Below are 20,633 nucleotides of genomic sequence, written 5' to 3' on the forward strand. Positions count from 1 at the left end.
TTGACGGATTAGCGCTATTAGCGGCTTATCGGATCAGCTGATAAGCGGCTTAGCGGCTTAGAAAAAGGGGGGAAAGGGGAAAAAACCCGCAGGAACTCACAAGACATTTTCGTCTTGCGAAGCAAGCCCATAGGAGATTCGTTTTGCGAAGCACCTCCAAAACGGAAAACTCTTTCGTCTAGCGAGTTTTCCGTCTTGCGAGGCATTCGTCTTGCGGGGCACCACTGTACAGCTTCTAAAAGAACAGGATGTGAAATGGGAAGTGGTAATTTGCATTGGTTGTTTGTTTGTTTGTTTGATTGGTTGCATTGATAGTTTGGGGACTATTTACTGAAGCTACAGGCTTAGTATGGAGTATTTTAAATTTTAGTCCTAAGGTAAATACAATGTTTTCTCCTTTTAATAAAATTCCCTGCCTCTTTGGATCACATCCTTGATTCTAGTCAAGTGATGGCATTTACAGAAGTTAGAAATCTGAGTCGTACTTGGGCTGTGTCCAGTCACTGTTAGTTGCGAGGTTTAGAATCTTATGGGAACTACAAGAAACAGTTTGCTTGAAGGTGTTTGGGAGAAGCATGTACCAAGTCACACAGAAACTTGCACTACTATTCTGGGCAATCTTATCATTTATAGACTGTGCCACCTGAGTTGGCCACACCTCAGGTCTTCCTCATAGATTAGCAAGCATCTGCACAAGGACAAAGCATATTTCCCATGTGGGTTTCAGGCACAGACTGCACAAAATTATACTCCTGACACTCCAGAACACTTTTACATTAGATGGCTATTTTCCATATACCAAGCTGTAATAGGAATAGAAATGTCAAATGGCGCCAGATGTAATAGTAGTAGTAGCAGCCACCCCTCATCGCTGTCAGTTTAATGACTTGTCACAGTGTTCGACCTTTTTGTATTGATGTGGGCTAAAATCCCATGATTGTAAACAGCCATGGAGACTTGACAGTAGACTTCACAAGTGTGCAATGTAAATATGCATCAGGTATATGTGATGGAGTCATCTGCAGGAAAAGGGCATAGAAAACTGCCTTTTGATATATTTAAAACAAAATTAAGGACATGAGCCAGAGTGAGGGCTCAAGTGCCTTTCAGTGTTTGAGAATCATTTGATTCACCTGCATAATCTCCCCATCAGTGATGCACCAAGTGATGCTTGTTACGTTTGAGTAACTCCATGGGATCACCTTCTTGTTGGGCAGTTAAGATAGCCAAGCATCAATGCCTGCTGACATTATCCTGGGAGTAAGGACATGTGAGGGGTTTAAACACAGACTAACAAATCTTGGCTAAAGCTATTGTATATGGAGAAGAGAAGTGTCATACTTGACTCAGGCAGTATTTTAGGAGAATGGCGAAAGGACATTAGCAATGGAGTGATGGCAAAGCAAGTCCTGGGTGCAGTTTTGATGGAAGTTACTTCACATCCTTCATTTTCTCTAACAGGATAGAACAGTCCCTTAAACTGCAGCTCCCTTGCAGCACTAAGTTAGTTATAAACAAGCAGCTTACATCATATTTCATCACCAGTGTTATTATCTCTTCACACAAATCTGTAAAGTAAATATTCACTCCTGAAATGCAAATTGACATATTCTTCCCATAACATTTGCATGTAATTTTTTTAATAAAAAATGCTTACTCTAAAATATGTTCTTTCTGATGTTATCAGTGAAATCTAAGTAAACATGAACAGTTTACATTTCAGTAAATATGATTCTAATGAAGGCATAAAAAACAGATTGTTTGCAATAGTAAGAGAAAGTTCCCTGCGTGTGTCTGAAGCTAGTCTGTTATAGTAAATGAAAGCCTCATATAGCACAAGATTTCAACCTTTGTTGTGTCCTAACAACTAAAAGATAAAAGAACCCCATGTAAGTGGTCTACAAGCTGTCCCCTAAGTAGCCTTAGCCTTTCTCGACTTTTTCCTGTGGTTTTAGATCTTTGTTAGCAAACTGACATTACAATAATACTTCCCCATTTCAGACCTTATGGGAATTTGTGATTAAAGATCCTATGATCAAAGTACTAAAGTTGGCATGCAGTTTGAGGAAGGGGGAGAATGTTGGCCCAATGTTAAAGGTAAAGGTAAAGGTACCCCTGCCTGAAAGGGCCAGTCTTGACAGACTGTGGGGTTTGTGCGCCCATCTCACATTTATTGGCCGGGGGCCAGCGCTGTCCGGGGACACTTCCGGGTCACGTGGCCAGCGTGACATCGCTGCTCTGGCGAGCCAGAGCCGCACATGGAACGCCGTTTACCTTCCCGCTGGTAAGCGGTACCTATTTATCTACTTGCACCCGGAGGTGCTTTCGAACTGCTAGGTGGGCAGGCGCTGGGACCGAACAGCGGGAGCGCGCCCCGCCGCGGGGATTCGAACCGCCGACCTTTCGGTCGGCAAGCCCTAGGCGTTGAGGCTTTAGCCCACAGCGCCACCCGCGTCCCGGCCCAATGTTGGTTCCAGCTAAATATGGTTTTCTAATGCCAGGATCAATATGTTCAAACTGGCACCTTAATTAAGCAAGATCATCTGGAATCAGTGCCATTGGGGAAAACCTGAATATATATATTAACTCTTTATTATATATATAATCTCATTTGTATTAGGAAATATTTCTTCCACATACTTCTGGATTTTTTGTTCATATCCATGGTCTTTTAAAACATCTGATGCTAGAGTACCTCTGTTATACTGCCCTTTCATAAATCTGTTGGGTTTATAAATATGTTAATACTTCCTCTCTATGGGTGTCTAGTTATATAGATTGACAAAAGTACCGTGCTCTCCAAAAAAACCAATAGGATAAAATTGGCCCTATGCCCTTAAACATTTCTGACTCTGAAAAATGACCATTTTGTGTTCTTTACCCTTTTCTGTTATGTGAACCAGTAAATAGATGAAACATAATCTTAACTTTACTGCCTCTTCTATTGCACTAATATCTGAAAATGCTGTTTAAGCAGATAAAGTACTTAACTACAATTTATAAGCTTGTAAACTAAATTCTTTATGTTCTGAACCCCATTTTTGTATTTCTCCAGGGTAATTTCTCCCTCTCTTCTCTTTTGTTACATCTATGAAAGCCAACAGAGACAAGGGTTATGTGAGGAATTAGTAAATTTGTGTGAGGCTGAGAGACAATGGGACTTTGAGTATATTTGCATATAAATTTGTGTAAAATTAATCACACTTCCTTGTGTGCCTCCTTGAGAGGTCCAGAGGGTGGCAGCATGAGAACGGGGCCTTCTCTGCAGTGGCTCCCCATCTGTGGAATGTTCTCTCCAGGGAAGTTCGCCTGGCACCTTCATTATACATCTTTAGGCGCAAGGTAAAAATGTTCCTTTTTAACCAGGCCTTTGGTTGATTGGATTGACATCCTATGCCCTTTTAAAATGTGGGGTTTTGGGGAGGGGGGGTTATTGGGTTGTTGATTTTATTTTGATTATGTATTTTGTGGTTTTATATTTTGATTTTATTCTGTGAGCCACCCTGAAACCTCTTGGTACAGGGCGGTATATAAATTCGATAAATAATAATAATATATGTACGTCTGTGTTTGTATCATGGAATGGTACTTCGATTTTCCTAAACAAGTGGTTTAAGCATATGTAGCAACAATTTGGCACTTTCATTGTTTCCAGTGAAAGTTTTGAAAAATTATCCTTCCCCTAATTAAGCTGTATCATTTTTACATTTAAAGAATAAGCCACACAGTGATTTCGGTAAAAATTGATCTATATGTATCCTTTTTATATAAAAAGCACTTTCATATTTACATAGCATGTGGATGAATTTTAGATTCTCATATTTGTTATGGTCTGTAGGAGTGATGTAAAATTTACTTGTTATTAAATCTGTCCATGAATAATCAGATTATACAAAGGATGAATCAAAGCACCTTATACTATTGCTGCTTCAATTTGCTTGTAATTGCACCTTTTGTTATTGGCACACACTTTTTTTTAAATTGAGCATTCTTATGTGGTAATATTTGCTTCCTGTGGGGTTAAATATTTGACCTACAGCATCACCAACTTGGTTTATAGTTGAACTTTACATTGAAAGTGTGAATACAGTGCTGCAGAAATAAAAGCTACTTCCATTTGTCTAGTTTGATGTCTTTTTTCACATTGAGGGAAGAGTGACAGCCACTGATTACTTTATTTCAAGTATGTTGCTCAAACACTGTGTAATAAAATTATTTATATTTATTTATATACCGCCCTATACAATATAAAAACACAAAATATATAATCAAAATAAAAGCAAGAACAACCCAATAACCCCCTGCAAATAACCAGAGAGGGAAAATAGAATTTAAAGCACACATACACAATATTTGTAATAAAACATATAAAAACACACGCCCATCAGGTATCATCAAGGATTAAAAGATCAATTTAACTGTCTTTCAAATCAAAACATTTTAGCCATTGGTGTTTTTCCCAACCATTCATAGAAGCTCTTTGATCCAGTTGAGGCTTCCATGGAGGGGCGCTAGGAGGCAATTTTCTATTATTCCCCCTTCCTTCTACAGCCCTTGCCCCCACCCCCAAATCTGTTCCAAGGGTTGAGGAAACCTTTGGGACAGCATTTGGTGGGAGCAGGGAAGGTGGCATTGAGGGCTGCAAGAGAAAGGTGAAAATTTCAACAACTGCCTCCTTCCGTCCATGGTAGCCTCCACTGGATCTGAGAGCCTTGAATGAGATGAGGGCAGAATTTGGTTATTATTACAAACAACACTGTTGGGCACCTTTGACAGTAATTTGTCATTATTTTGAAGTAAGCACCCATACTGGAAATCCAACTTGGTAAACAGTACACAATTACATTATAGCACCACTCACATACACATATTAGTGATCCCTTCCCCAAAAAAACCTACAAAAGTTTACAAATGTTGCAGAATAATACAATCTTCCCCCAAGCTATTATGGTAACTCAATATTCACCTCTCGCAGCTGCTTGCTAACAGATTAAACTTTGGGTGGTGGGCTTTTGAGTTTTTTCTTCATCTTGGCAGTTGAATGGGGCAAAGCAGAATTCCCAGCTGACAAATGGATCCACATCCCAAGTCTCTTCTGTCATTTCAATCTGGCAGCGCCTGACCCAAAATGCGATTCCAATAATAAAGCTGTTGGCAAAATAAAGCCAGGGAACGTTCATCTCTATGCAAGCAGGAATCTCTGCACCAAGGAACAGGATTAGCATTTGAAGGAGCACAAATGGTGCCCAAGTGCCAATAAAGCAGATAATAAGTCTTGTCAAAAAATGCTTCGCAGAGTCTCTGAGGCTGTACTCAGGCATATAAGGGAAGAACAAAACAACCTCTCTCTCGATGGAAATTAGTTTAATTGATTTCACCATATCCACAACTTCTGACCAACAGAATACAAGAACCAGGCATATGATAAACAGCATGCCTACCGTCAGCCAGTAGCTCTGACTGCTGGTGTAGAAAGGGCACTGGTAGGCAGAATTGGAATGGCTTACCTCAAGTCCTATAGAGCTGCCTGGAAGATTCAGAACATAACAGAGAACTGAAATCCACGTGAAGGCAACAGCAACTGTGTATAGTGATCGCCAACACATGTTAGGACGCTTGGAAGTTTGGGTTATTGTAAGGTAGTAATCCAAACCAGCTACAAAAGAAACTGGGTAAAATAAGATTCCATAGGCAAGGGCTGCTATCTGAGCCAGAAGACAGATATGATACACAGTAAATCGGACGCCTAAAAGCATGAAATCCTGAAAACAGGCAATGAAGGACATAGTTGCTAGAAGCACAAAGTCAACAAAGGCTAGCGAATTGCAGAAATAGCCCATATAACTCTCACGGAGATTTGGTTTTCGGACTTGTAACAAAAATAGATTGAGCATGACTTTCCCAAGCATGATGAGCAGAAGAGCTCCACTAGCTTCAGAATGATGGGAGGCTTGGCCATGTTGAAAATATGAAAAGGAACAGTTCTCACAGAAAATGGCAGCCATTATTTTGGATGGAGTTGAGTATTATTGAACTTTATTTCCAACACATACCTAAAAGATAAAAACAAGGGTTGGTTAGTTATTTCTAGATTCTTAGATACATAATTAAAATAGCAGTACAAGCTATACATTAAAAGCTCGTTGGAATAAAATATGTTTTCAAAGACTTCCTAAGAACAAAGGGGGATGCTGATCAATACCTCCAGGGAAGGGATCCCACAACTGCGACGCCTCCACAAAATCGGGTATATCTATCCATATTAAAAGATATTGCACAATCAACCCACTGCCAGAGGAATCCATATAAAATTTTTCCTTTTCTTATCCAGCAGGCTTTAAATCATGCCATATTCATATGTTGCCATTCTTTCATTTTCCCTGCCTTCCTCACTTGTCAAGAGAATAAACACAGAAAACCAAGATGTCTTGTGTTTTGCTCTCATCACATTTAGGAAAGCATAGTGGTGAAGCTTTTGCATGTATGCAGTCTCATATTAAATCCCTGGCATCTCCATTTTAAAGTCAAGTAGCACCACTAGAAACACCTCTGCCTCAGACCTTTAAGAGACATTGCCAATCAAAACAAACAATGCTAGGCTGAGACGGACCCAAAAATCAGCCCCATTTCCCAGTACTGAAAACACCATTGCCCTGTTTCTTGACGTGCACTGTCAGAAATGATGGTTTTGTTTCTCAACAAAGAAACCATAGCCCCAAATGGGAAATAGCTCTGTACATGCAATCTTGACAGTAAGGCTCAGAGCTAGACACCAAACCTATTAACAAAGTTACTATTAAAGGCAGTCGGTTCACAAAAGCCTGATGGAGCAAAACAGTATTCACCTGCCAGCAGAAGGACAAGGAGGGAGCCAGTCTAGCTTATCTGGGGAGGGAATTTCAAAGACTGGGAGCAGCTACCGAGAAGTCCCTGTCCCATGATCCCACAAAGCATGCCTGTGAGGGTGGTGGGAACAAGAGAAGGCCTCCCCTGAAGATCTCAAAACCCAGGCAGGTTTGTATGAGTCATCAGGAAACCATCCAGATCCATCAGCCTCCTGGGGTGCAACACTTATTCAGTCCCCCACCCCTGCAGAGTCTCTGACTTCCAGCAAGTCTAAACTTTACCAGGTAGTAATCTGACCGTGACAACTGAACAATAGAAAGTTCCTCCACTCTAAGATCACCATAATCCAATTCAGTGCAGAAAACCAAAGCCAGAGTCCATTCACTGACCTAGTATTGACCAGCATCATGAGATCACAAGGCAATAGAACCATGGAAGGGTTTGGAAGCAAGAAAAGGGCATGTATATTTTGTTTATATCGTCTAGTCTATGAATTTATGTATACCTCTCAGCTTTATACTGAATCAGACCCTTGGTCAACCAAAATACATTGTGATGCGCATCCTGCAGGCCAGCAGAACATCATGTTGTAGCCACTGTTCAACCAAGTCACTGATCTCGGTGGGTGCAGCCTTATCAGTCAGAACCTGCAGTCAGCAGGAATGAGGTCAGTGGCATTAACTCTTGAATAATGCAGCCTTTATCCAAAGAAAGACCTGGACCCCACCACCTCTGGCTCAAACAGTTGTTTTCAGCCACTCTTGTGTCAGCATTTCTATTATAAACCTTCCCCGCCCCCCATCCTGCTCCTCGCTCCTATCTTTTAAAATGTTATGACTCAGCCTAAAAGGCTTGGGCAGCATTAAAACTCTGTTCACGAGGTCAAATCACAAGAGCCATTTTATTTGCATAGATTATTCCTATTAGAGGAATGCCATTGTGTTGGAAGGCTTAAAATGGAAACATCAGGTGTTTGTACTCTTGAAGGCAACAAAACTGAGTATTTTCGAGTCCCGTTCCGCTGCAGAATTCTGTTTCCCTCAATATTGCAGTCTTACACTTTTAAAAAAGCAAGTGTACAATTCTCTTGATTTGATGAGTTTCACAGCATGAAAAGTCCTTTAAGATGCATAAAAATAGAGGACTGTGAACAGCTGGGGAGTGGGGAGCAAACAAAGCAGGACTACTAGGCAGTCTAACCTAGAGGGAAAGTACCTTCTCAGAGTCAAACGATCAACCAAAGCTTCCTTCCTTATACCCACACCACCTTGTGCCTCTTATCATTCAAGGCAGCTTACAAATTTACCATTATTAAACAGAAGCATTACTGTCCAAAGCAGGGCCACGCAATAACCCTTTCAACAAAGTAGTTCAGTATGACTATTTCCATACTCTAGATAGGGTGAATAATGATGAAATATTGACTTTAAATTTTCCCCCATTTACCGTATTTTATTTAACAAAACTTAAACTCCAGACAAGACTTAGGCACTGTTAGTAAGTGGTTCTCTAAACCAGAAGGGGTTGGATACGGCCGGCTCTGGGTGGGGTAACATTCCCTCCAAAGAAGTAGGTACATAGCTTGCGGGTACTTCTAGACCTGTCACGGTTGCTTAAGGTTCAGGTGGCCTCAGTGGCACAGAATGCCTTCCACCAGCTTTTTAGTGATGATGCAGCTGTGCCCCTATCTGGACTGGGATAGCCTTAACATCTGTTGTCTATGCTCTGGTAACCTCTAGTAACCTCTAGGTTGGATTACTGCAATGCATTCTATGTTGGGCTGCCTTTGAAGACATTGCAGCAATTGCAGATGGCACAGAATTTGGCAGCTAGATTGTTGACAGGGACAGAGCAGTCTGGACATAAAATACCAATTCTGGAACAACTGCATTAGCTACCATTTAGTTTCCTGGCTCAATTTAAAGTGCTGATTTAACTTATAAAGCCTTCTGTTTTTATTTATTGTGTTTATTGTAATTGCGTTTAGTATTTTTGATGCTCTAGTATTTATTATTCTCTTTGCCCTACTGCTGAACTCAGGGTCTCCCTATCCTAAGGAGAAATAAGAAAGTGATCCATGACAGACAAAGACCCTGACAGACACATAGCATGATCCAAAGACTCTATCATGTGTAAGAGCCATTATGGAATAGCATCATCATTCATGGTTGTCACCATAAGTTTCCATAGGGAAAAAGCAAATGATTGTGGCTTGTCTTTTCTTCACCAATATGATCAGCTGCTGCAAAAGCAACAAATGAGGCTCCGGCTATGTTGTCTCCTTGGCATGCATGTATCACTTCTTTGGATCCTGACCAAATGCTTATTTTGTTTTGCCTTGTTTTGTTTTGTTTTGTTTGATTTGCAAGCAGATTGTAAGGGAGTAGGAAGAGGCTGGAGACATTCAATCTGTTGCTTTCATGGCTTAAGGAGATTGGTTATGACCAAGTTTGCAGCTGTCAAGTTTCCTTCAGTTTAGTTTAACTTCTGATTCATCTCTTGAATGTTTAAACAAATCAAAGGTTATCTCATTTTATACTGACTGTATGAATAGGCTCTGAATTAACTTGTTGGATAGGGAAAGACAGTTGACCTGACCAGGCAAGATTTTGGACGTTGTAGACCATTTTCTCTAAAAAGGAGGATATATATTTACTAGATATCCTCCTTTTTTAGAGAAAATGGTCTATTTACTAGATGAGAATGAACTCTTGCATTATACACAGCACATGATGGTCCATGTGCTTTTGTTTATATTAACATCTCAGTGCTGGGTAAATGTCATAAGATGTAGCTGATTGAGACCATTTTGATCTTCACCCTGGTCAGGCCTCCAGCATTTTATACAGTGGTGCCCTGCAAGACGAATGCCTCGCAAGACAGAAAACTCGCTAGACGAAAGTTTTCCATTTTGGAGGTGCTTCGCAAAACGAATCTCCTATGGGCTTGCTTCGCAAGACGAAAATGTCTTGCGAGTTCCTGCGGGTTTTTTCCCCTCCCCCCCTTTTTCTAAGCCGCTAAGCCGCTTATCAGCTGATCCAATAAGCCGCTAAAAGCCACTAATAGCGCTAATAGCACTAATCCGCTAATCCGTCAATGGGCTTGCTTCGCAAGACGAAAAAACCGCTAGACGAAGAGAATCACAGAACGGATTCTTTTCATCTTGCGAGGCACCACTGTATAAGGAACTCCAAGGAATAAACAACCACACCCTAGGCCAACCCCAACCTCTCTCACCACCAAGGAACACAAGCGAACAACACAAGCAACACTGACACCAAACTCTACATACATTAAGCATAATAGAAACATCGCCACCCAACCCCAACCCCACCCATCTTCCCTCCCTCCACTCCCCTTTTTTCCCCTTTTTTTTCTCCCCCCCCCCCAATGTCTCAACAAATGAAACAGATTTGTAAAAATGTTACATGGAAAAAATATGAGGCATTACACTTACTTCTGTAAAACAAGAAAATCCTTAATAAAATATTTATTAAAAAAAGGAACTCTAAGGACCAAGTATGTTTAAAAACAAGGTTCTCCAAGGTAGTTTCTATGCAATGCTACTGCTTCCATACACAGGGCGAGCTACACAGACAGAACTTTCAGTCTCAGTGCAATGGATGTGATAATGGTGTTATGAGGAAAGGTTTGGATTTGTTAGGCAATGGGGAATATTCTAGGGCAAACTAGGCCTGCATAAAAGGGATGACTCCATTTGCAGTGGGAAGCAGGTACGGGATTATACTCTTAGTCCCATACTCAAATCCAACATCTGGTATAATCGCTTCAAAAGCAGGCACTGAAAGAGTTGGAAAAATTCAGTCTTCAACTACACATGGATACAGAAGACTATGGAACAGAATATTATGCAATTCTGAGTATGTGTCCTTGGGGCGCCTACACAAGATGTGGCATTTTTAGTTCAGGTTAAGTAATCCAGGAGGGACACAGGTGGCGCTGTGGGTAAAACCTCAGTGCCTAGGACTTGCTGGTCGTAAGGTTGGCAGTTCGAATCCCCACGGCGGGGTGAGCTCCCGTCATTCGGTCCCAGCTCCTGCCCACCTAGCAGTTCGAAAGCACCCCTAAGTGCAAGTGGATAAATAGGTACCGCTTTATAGCGGGAAGGTAAACGGCGTTTCCGTGTGCTGTGCTGGTGCAGGCTCGCCAGAGCAGCTTCGTCACGCTGGGCACGTGACCCGGAAGTGTCTCCGGACAGCGCTGGCCCCCGGCCTCTTAAGTGAGATGGGCGCACAACCCTAGAGTCGGACACGACTGGCCCGTACGGGCAGGGGTACCTTTACCTTTACCTCTAAGTAATCCAGACTACCCACTATACCAATGAACATAGTCAGATATGGTTCATACTTTTACCCAGGGCCATCCTACACTAGCCTTGTGAAAAAGCAGTGTGAGTCCCTCCATTCACCAAACAGATAAATTAAGAAAATCAGGAAAGCTCTGCTGGATCAGGCCAAATGCCTATAAAGTCCAGGTTTATGCTCCCACTGCAACCAACCAGATACCTATGAGAAGCTCACAAAGAGGAGTGTGAAAGCACTCTCCCACATATTGCCTTCAGTACTGAGGGTGATAAACGGCCATCCTGACCAACAGACACTGAAATGTGAGCCAAAAGTGTGAAACTGGGTCCTCTGCAAGAAAGCCCACTTCATGTGTGCCCACTTCACATGATTATATACCACTTGATTGTAAAAAGAACCTTGAAGTGGTTTATAAAAAAATAAAACAAAACAATAGAATTACCACTAAAAAAGTTACAGTGAAAACCACAATAGTATAAACTAAAACAAATTTAAACTCGTACAAATTTTCCAGTTGATTGTCTGGTGAATCAGAGCTATGGTGGTGAATCAGAGCTATTCACTATGCGAATCAGAGCTCGACCAAAACCGGTGGTCACAAAGAAACCTATCTGTAGAGGACCTCATGCAGCTTCTCCACAGGGGTACTGCAGAACCCAACTAAACCTTTCAAAAGTGGGATGGAGTCTCACCCTTAGCCCATTGCTTAATTAGCTTGCTCATTATAGGGCAATAAGCTGTTTTGAGTTTGCAATGTTAAACTGGAGAAATAGATTCAAATCTCAATAGAGGCCAACATTCACATTAATATGATTAGTAATGGCATGAAGAACCCAATCATTAAGAGTCCTTGATGGGGCAATCAGACATTACTGTTAACCTAGAGCACAATGGTGCCTACTGAAGACATTTTTGTTTAAGAAGCCTTTCCCTGAGGTGTGACTCAGTCATTTATGGAATATTAATTGTACATATGTAGAAACAGTTGTTTTTAGAGTTTGCAGGGATGGTTCTATTGTTTTTAAAACTTGTATTTTAACTCATTTTCTCTTGTTGTACATGGCTTGTAAAATAAATAAATTTCTCACTGCCACACAAACTAAACTCCCTTGACTAGAAAAGGGTTGTTGATGTCAACATCAAATTTTCAGAAGCTCATAAGACTGGTCAGCAGTATTTTCTTCAAGTCATGTGCTTTACACCGTTTTCTTATTCCAAATTATGTGATTATTCTGATTCCTCCAAGGAAAGCATGACATGAGTGTACAGCACATGCAAAAAGCCACTCGTGGAAGTGTCAGACACCAAGCAAGTCGCAAACAATTTTTTAGAAACAACCTACTTACTAACAGTTACCTAGAAAAGGTCTTAAATAGAAAGTACTTATGTAAATTGTGGGTTTTCATGACGTTTGAAGCAACCATCATAACATGAAGTGTAAGGAAGTGATCTTGCCTCAGTTGTGTAAAGGAGAAAGGGGAATACACGCCTATGAATGAAGTGAGGGAGGAGTCAGGGGAGTGGGAGGGAGAAGTGGAGGTTATTTTCATATCAGTGGAGGGGAGTTAAAGAGCTAAGTGTGCAATTGGGAGCCACAAAATAAGACAACACTGGGTCTCACATCAAGGCAGATGGGGTGATAATAGGGCCTCATGTAGACCAAATATCTTGTTCTCTCTGAGGTGATAAAATTTGTGTACGGGGAATACTATTTCAGACTGCAAGGCGGGGGCTAACAATTTCCATCCATACAAAATCATATTGTGTACACACAAAAATGACCAGGGAGAAAGGTTCAAGTCTAGCTTGCTCTCCCCACACCAAGAAAAGCAGCTGAAGTGGAGGTGAGTGATTTTTCAATAGAAAAGCAGCTGGAAGGGTAAAGCAGTCTCTAAGCAGGTGGGGTTAGTGTAGTTTGGCACAAAAGGTGGAGTTGGGGGGCGAATTGTGCAGTTGGACAGCTGATAAAATGCAGTTTTGAAAAAGGAGGATCAGGCACTTTAGGTTTTTGTGTTTATTAAGCATTTAAATAACAGGCCATGTCAAGGACAGAATGTATACAAATTATATACGGGTAGAATGCACTCAGTTTTCTTACTTATTACAAACGACTCAAACCACATTATAACACCTTTGTTTGGGCCTCTTCTTCACCTTCCGGCAGGTGACGCTTCAACTCATCCAGGTATAAATACCCTTAAAGGACTCAGATTTTTTTTGTGCTGGTTAGGCAGATTCATAAATGCACCTTTGCTATACAGGGGTCAGAGGGATGTGGGTGGCACTGTGGGTTAAACCACAGAGCCTAGGACTTGCCAATCAGAAGGTTGGCGGTTCAAATCCCTGCGACGGGGTGAGCTCCCGTTGCTCGGTCCCTGCTCCTGCCAACTTAGGAGCTGGAAAGCACATCAAAGTGCAAGTAGATAAATAGGTACTGCTCCGGCGGGAAGGTAAACGGCGTTTTCGTGCTCTGCTCTGGTTCGCCAGAAGTGGCTTAGTCATGCTGGCCACATGGCCAGCTCCCTCAGCCAGTAAAGTGAGATGAGCGCCGCAACCCCAGAGTCGGCCACAACTGGACCTAATGGTCAGGGGTCCCTTTAAAAAATCAAAATCAAACCTAAACAAAGTTACAACTACCCATCGCATGTCATTTGACCCTAATCACACCTTTGTGATCACATTTCCTGAGTGTTATTTTGTCAGATCATCTCCTTTTGTTTTCACCTACATTGCCACAACTCAACTGGTAAGCAACCTTTTCCTTCCAGAGGTCATGCGTATTCAGCCATTGCCTGGCAAGCAGAAATCTAACCGATTTACCGGTAACTCTCACGATCCACACAGAAGCTTAACCTATTGCCATTTTTGCCTGCTGCGCAGTTGGTTAAAGAGCATAAAGCAGGAACTCACCTGTCTTAAGCGGTCTTCAGTTTCTAGGCAAGATAGCACATCAGGAGGAGGGCTGGACCAAAAAAAGGACATTTCCCCCCTCACCCCCGCCTTCCATAAATCCTTAAGTTTCTAAATTTAGAGGCTCATGCCTGTCTATATCAGAATTCACACGCGAACCTAGGCTCCCTGGAAAGAGAGAGACGCACTCTACACGCGCTCAGAAGCACTCTCCTCTTCACGAATCCCTCGCGCCCAAAGGAGGTTCCCGACTCAGAGGAAACCCTGTCAAACACGCAAGCCGATCTTCCGCTGTCATCTCTTAAAGCGAGCCTTCGGATTAAGGGCGGGTCTTCAGAGTTCAGCTCGCGTGGGGCGGGAAGGAAGGCGGGCGAGCTCCTTCGGCGGCCACTTTTAACTTGCAGGCGGCCACCCACCCAAGCCCCACGCCGTGACCCAGCAAGACGCTGGGCTCGGCGGGAGGGCGAGCGAGCGAGCAGGCGGTCGGGCTGCCTGCCTAGGATAAAGGTGCCCGCCGCTTGGCTGGCGGCCACTCCCAAAGGCGGCCCTGGGTGGGGCTTCGCGGGCCTCGCTCCGCGAGCAGAACCGGTCTGACGGTGGAGGCTCGGAGGCAGAGAGGGAAGCGCCCTCAGAGCCTTCTGGTCGTTGATTTCTCGGCCTGTTTCATGTGGCGTTTAATCTAACTCGTCCATCGAAGCCGCTGTCTGATTTTGAGCGCCCCTAAGGGGGCTAACGTCTTGATCAGTTTATATCGCATTAGCCGTCTCGCATGGATATTATTATTATTTATTTTTAAAGGAGGGAAAGACTTTCCCCACACGTTCCCTCAGCACTTGGTCGTCTCTGCCGTGGTCTTGAGCCGCTTCTGGTGGCCTTCGCCGCCACAGACGGGTGGGGAAGAAATATAACGAATACATTCCCCCTCCGACAACCTGCTCTCTGCCCACATTTCATAGGTTTTACCTCACCCCTGAGGGAACGCCGTTCGCAACAAAGCCTCTCTGGCATAAATGTCACCTGCCCAAGGCATTTTGGCACCTGAGGCGAACCACAAAATGGCGCCCTTCTGAGCACCAGGGAAGAGGCGTGAGGGACCTTTACCTTTTTTACATCAGGAACAAGGGTGGGTAGGTGGGAAATAAATACCTACATCATGGGGCTCTGCTGCTGCTGCTGCCCTTGTGGATCCTGCTGCCAGAGGCGGTTGCCTCACCTTGCCTAATGGGTGGGCCAGCCCTGCATAAGCAATGGGTACGTTTGGGCAGCCCTGATCTCCCACCTCACCCTCTCCTTAACAATAAAATTGCTCGCTGGATCCCATCAGCAGCACACCCATCATTTTTATCTGAGAGAAAAGCAGAAGGATGTGGGTGTGCAGAGTGAGATAAGGAGATATAATATCAGTTGGGAGAATGAGCAACTTGCCCCAGTTATGCGGTGATCTTTATAGTTGAAATATTCAAACCTTATAGTCTGAGACTTTTTGTGAGAAATGTATATGTTGTCTTTTCGGTTTGCTCCTGCAGAAAAGGAAAATGTTTTTATTAATCGTGTAAATCATAGGGCTTTTAAGAAAATTGCAGCAGGGGTGTGTAAGGCTATAGGAAAATTGCAGCCAGGATGTGGAGTAGCTGTTGGTAGCATATTTCAAACTAGCTGTGGTCACATGTTCTTTGGGTGTTGTTTCATTCGCAACCTTGAGGCTGGGAACTTTTTGAGAAAGATAAGTTGTTCTGAAGAAATAGAGTATCTTTAGCAACCGTGGCCAGGGGCTTTTTGCAAAACAGGTAGCTGAAACAGGTCACGCTGTCACACACTTCAGTGAAATAAAGGAACCTAGCCTTATTTCTAAAACAGTATGAAGGGGACAGAGGCTTGACCAAATTAGGGGCTTTGGGGAATGGGAAAAATTAACCAAATAAGGGGCTTTGGGGGATGAAAGAGGGGGTGGAGGTTTGGATTTATATAGCAATAGACGGACATGATAGGTGTTGAACTTTGAACGCCCCTTCCTAGTGGGCGGCAAAGGAGGGACTTGCGCTCGGGGAAAAGGTTTACCGTATTTTTCGCCCCATAGGGTGCACCTAGTTCTGGGGGGGGGAATAAAGGGGGGAAAATTATTTTTCCCCCCCCAGGCGCGGGGCTGGGGAAGCCCGAGCTTCCCCTGAGCCCAGCCCCCAGAACAGGCTGCTATCCGCAAGCCTAGGGAGCCCGGCGGGAAGTCGCACCGGGCTCCCAAGGGTTGTGGAGAGCTGCCCGAAGCCCGGGGCGCGCTCCGCTGCGCTCCCCAGGTTTTGGGCTGCAGGCTGCTGTCCGCAAGCCTTGGGAGCCCGGTGGGAACTCCCACGGGCTCCCAAGGCTTGCGGATAGCTCCCTGAAGCCAGGAGAGCGAGAGGGGTCGGTGCACACCGACCCCTCTCGCTCTCCAGACTTCAGCGAAGGCTTGCATTCGCCCCATAGGACGCACATACATTTCCCCTTCATTTTTGGAGGGGGGAAAGTGCGTCCTATAGGGCAAAAAATATGGTAAACATTCATGTTTTTGATAAGAGAGTGTGTGCCTGCCTTTTCAGGTCAACCACTTGCAAGTGTTTATTTTCAATAAAATATTGCTGCTTCATCAACTTTGCCCAGACTTTATTATTTCAAAGGGGTAAAGGACCTAAGTCCTGGCCTAGGGACCAGTGTATCTGTCTCACATTTTTGCACCTCGTTTAGCCGTGTCCCTTTGCTTTGCCTAACTTTTATCTCCCAAAGCTGAAGCCCTTTCCCCAAATGGACCTCATGTGGCTCTTTGAATAACTTGGCCAGATCTTCTAAACAAAGTCCTCTCATAGTGTTGCACATTTCCATTTTCAAATGTGGAGTTGCCAGAACCAAACTGGCAGAACTCTCATCTGTTGTCCTCCAACAAAATACCGGTTTTTAACAAGTTGCAACTGGATTTGATGCAGTTTTAGAATTTCAATCCAAGAGCAAAGGAGTCCCTCTGGCAAGGGAAAACTGGAATAAATGTCTGACAAGAATAATGATCTTTGGGCAGCTAACCTATGAAGTTGTTACTTTTTTGTAAATATATTTGTTAATACTAGGAAGGGGGCACTACCCCTATCCCTAATTTCAGTATCCTAGTCCCAAACTCCACTATCAGATTCTGGAAGGCTGATGTTTAGGATGCAAGTTTAATCACACTATGTCCCTTTGAACTTGGTTGATGTTACTTCCAAATAATTATGCATAGGAATAATTTCCATTGAACAAAACAAAACTTCCTTCATAAATTCAGTGTAGTCCTTGGTACTCTAAAGCCATTACAGCAGCAAACAACACCGAGGAATCTTTTCACTCCCATTTCCCCACCTAGTTATCAGAAATGTCCACTCCTTAACCTGCAGGGTTAATTGGACATATTCCAGAATTGTTCTTGAGTTTCTGCTTGGCACTTACACCCTATGTTTCAAACAGCCGAGCCTTTTTCTGCCATAGGTTATTTTGTGCTTGAACAGAAATTACTATTTCCCCTTGTCAGCATCACTAGTGAGTTCCTTATAAACCCTTCAGGATAACTTGACTGGTATTTTTAATATATATTATATTAAATATTATAAATATTTTTAAATATTTATAAATGTTTTTAAAATATATTATATATATATATATATATATATATATATATATATATATATATATGCAGGTTTTGGTGTCTTCGGGTGTCTTCCCGTGTAAGAGTCGGGGTGTCTGTGCGACGTTTCGACGAGGTCTCACTCGTCATCTCTGTTCCAGTAACAAGAAGCCGAAAGCACCAGCCTGAAGATGACGAGTGAGACCTCGTCGAAACGTCGCACAGACACCCCGACTCTTACACGGGAAGACACCCGAAGACACCAAAACCTGCATTCCTGTACCCGTGAAAATCTACGAAAGCATATATATATACTGGAACAGAGCAGAATCTGGTGTTTGAGTTCCTATAAATACTGTTGAGGGGTGTGGTGTATAGCCTCCAACGTTCTGGGCAGAGAGGAAGTTCCTAGATTAGTGTGCCTCTTCTTCTTTTGTTCCTTAATTACTTGAGGGATATCTTGAGTGATTTCATGAGTGATATTCTGACTACCACTGGGTGGGTCATTAAGTGTAGATTAGTTGCTAAAGCTTTTGTGTCTTGACCTCTTGAGCTTGTGAAGAGTTTTTCTGAGAAGATGGCTGTGCTGCATTTAGTTGTGCTCTGGCTTGGCTTCGTGTATAGGGGCGAGCTGTGGTTTTGTGCCTTGTGCCAGCCAGATCTGTGTAGGGATTGCAGGGGGGTGCAGCATCCGGAGGTGCCACTATAGTTTGGCTACTGGATGGAGTCTGTAATATGTCTGTGGAGAGGGTCTGGGTTTGGGTCTGGTGTGGTTGATTGGTGACGGCGTTCTGTGTGCCTCTGGTTCTGGTGTCGGTTTTTGTGGGGAGGGCTAATTTCCAGATGTCTGGCAGGCGGGACGTGTCGTCACGCTTGTTCATGTTGTGAGGGTGTTTCTCTATCTCGATGGCTTCCATGATTATTCTCTTGTGGTGATGTTCCATGTTAAAGAGCAATTTGGAATCTGCAAAATTAATTTCGTGTCCTGTTTCTTTCATGTGTTGGAAAAGAGAGGAAGTTTTTTCTTCTTTTTTGACGGCATTCTTGTGTTCTGCGATACGTGCATTTATTCGTCTGTTTGTTTGTCCAATGTACGTGGCTGGGCAGACTTTGCAGGGTATTTCATAGACCCCTTGGTTTTCCAGCTGGATTTTGTCTTTTGGGTTTCTGAGGATATTGGCTATTTTTTGGTTGGTGCAGAAGGCTGTTTTGATATTGTGTTTATGGAGGATTTTGCTGATTTTGTCTGTAGTGCCCTTGATATAAGGAAGGAGGGCCATGCCATTGTTTTCTTCTGTGTCTTGGTTTTTGGGGGGTGTTTCTTTTTGGATTAGCTTTGTAACCCTGTTTTTCTGGTATCCATTGGCGATTAACACATTTGAGAGATTCTGTAACTCAGTTGTCAAGTGGTCTTTGTCAGCCAGGCGTTTGGTTCTGGAGATGAGAGTCTTGGCTACGGAGTTTATTTGTGCAGGGTGGTGGTGTGATTGTGCATGTAAGTAGCGGTTGGTGTGTGTTTTTTTCCGGTAGATAGTGTGTCCTAGGGAGCCATCAGGTTTTTTGTAGATTAGGACGTCAAGAAAGGGGAGTTGGTTGTTGTCTTCTATTTCCATAGTGAATTGTATTTTGGGGTGTAGGCTGTTGAGATGTGTGAGGAAGCTATCTAGTTTTTCTTTCCCGTGTGGCCAAATTACAAAGGTGTCGTCAACATATCTGAGCCAAAGTTTGGGTTTGTGTTCTGACTTGTCTAAAGCATTGGTTTCAAAGTGTTCCATGTACAAATTTGCGATGACCGGTGAGAGGGGTGATCCCATAGGTGCTCCTTCTATCTGTTTGTATCTTTGTCCATTGTGGATGAAGTACGTGTTGGTTAGGCAGTGGTTGGTCAGGTCCAGGATGTATTTGGGGGGGTTGTATTTGTTTTGAATGGCTGTCAAGGCTTCATTAATGGGCACTTGAGTGAAGAGAGATACAACAATTTCCAGACATCTGGAAATTAGCCCTCCCCACAAAAACCGACACCAGAACCAGAGGCACACAGAACGCCGTCACCAATCAACCACACCAGACCCAAACCCAGACCCTCTCCACAGACATATTACAGACTCCATCCAGTAGCCAAACTATAGTGGCACCTCCGGATGCTGCACCCCCCTGCAATCCCTACACAGATCTGGCTGGCACAAGGCACAAAACCACAGCTCGCCCCTATACACGAAGCCAAGCCAGAGCACAACTAAATGCAGCACAGCCATCTTCTCAGAAAAACTCTTCACAAGCTCAAGAGGTCAAGACACAAAAGCTTTAGCAACTAATCTACACTTAATGACCCACCCAGTGGTAGTCAGAATATCACTCATGAAATCACTCAAGATATCCCTCAAGTAATTAAGGAACAAAAGAAGAAGAGGCACACTAATCTAGGAACTTCCTCTCTGCCCAGAACGTTGGAGGCTATACACCACACCCCTCAACAGTATTTATAGGAACTCAAACACCAGATTCTGCTCTGTTCCAGTAACAAGAAGCCGAAAGCACCAGCCTGAAGATGACGAGTGAGACCTCGTCGAAACGTCGCACAGACACCCCGACTCTTACACGGGAAGACACCCGAAGACACCAAAACCTGCATATATATATATATATATATATATATAATTAATATAAATATATAAATATATATATTTAATATATATTTTCTTTTTTCTATCATTTCTATTTATTCCTGACATTCCCCTTGCTTTGAATGATAATTTGAATTATTAATTGTACTTAAGCTGGAACTGTACACTGACTATGGCCTGCCCATTACCCTCCCCTAGCTGCTATAGACTCTATATATGTCCCATGACAGGCGGGATGGGAGCAATGTGTATGGGCAAATGCCTCCTAAACCAAAGGAGCCTGCAAAGGTCCTTGCTTATCTCCAT

At 43.1% G+C, this 20,633-nt stretch overlaps 1 protein-coding gene across 2 annotated transcripts in view; it reads right to left on the reverse strand.

The window, feature by feature from the left end:
- Positions 1-4,207: 4,207 nt before the first annotated feature.
- Positions 4,208-20,633, reverse strand: part of GPR160 (G protein-coupled receptor 160) — a 34,269-nt gene continuing 17,843 nt past the window's right edge. Inside the window, exons 1-2 of one of the 2 annotated variants that reach the window (XM_082224581.1) lie at positions 14,082-14,253; positions 4,208-6,053 (exon numbers count right to left, since the gene is read on the reverse strand). In XM_082224581.1, coding sequence (XP_082080707.1) covers positions 4,983-6,005 — 1,023 coding nt within the window. In that variant the 5' untranslated portion in view covers positions 6,006-6,053; positions 14,082-14,253 and the 3' untranslated portion in view covers positions 4,208-4,982. Of the gene's footprint in view, positions 6,054-14,081; positions 14,254-20,633 lie in introns of those variants that run through there. The other variant, XM_082224582.1, reaches the window with a different exon arrangement.

This window comes from Podarcis vaucheri (assembly GCF_965113315.1).
Source record: "Podarcis vaucheri genome assembly, chromosome: 5".
NCBI lineage: Eukaryota > Metazoa > Chordata > Lepidosauria > Squamata > Lacertidae > Podarcis > Podarcis vaucheri.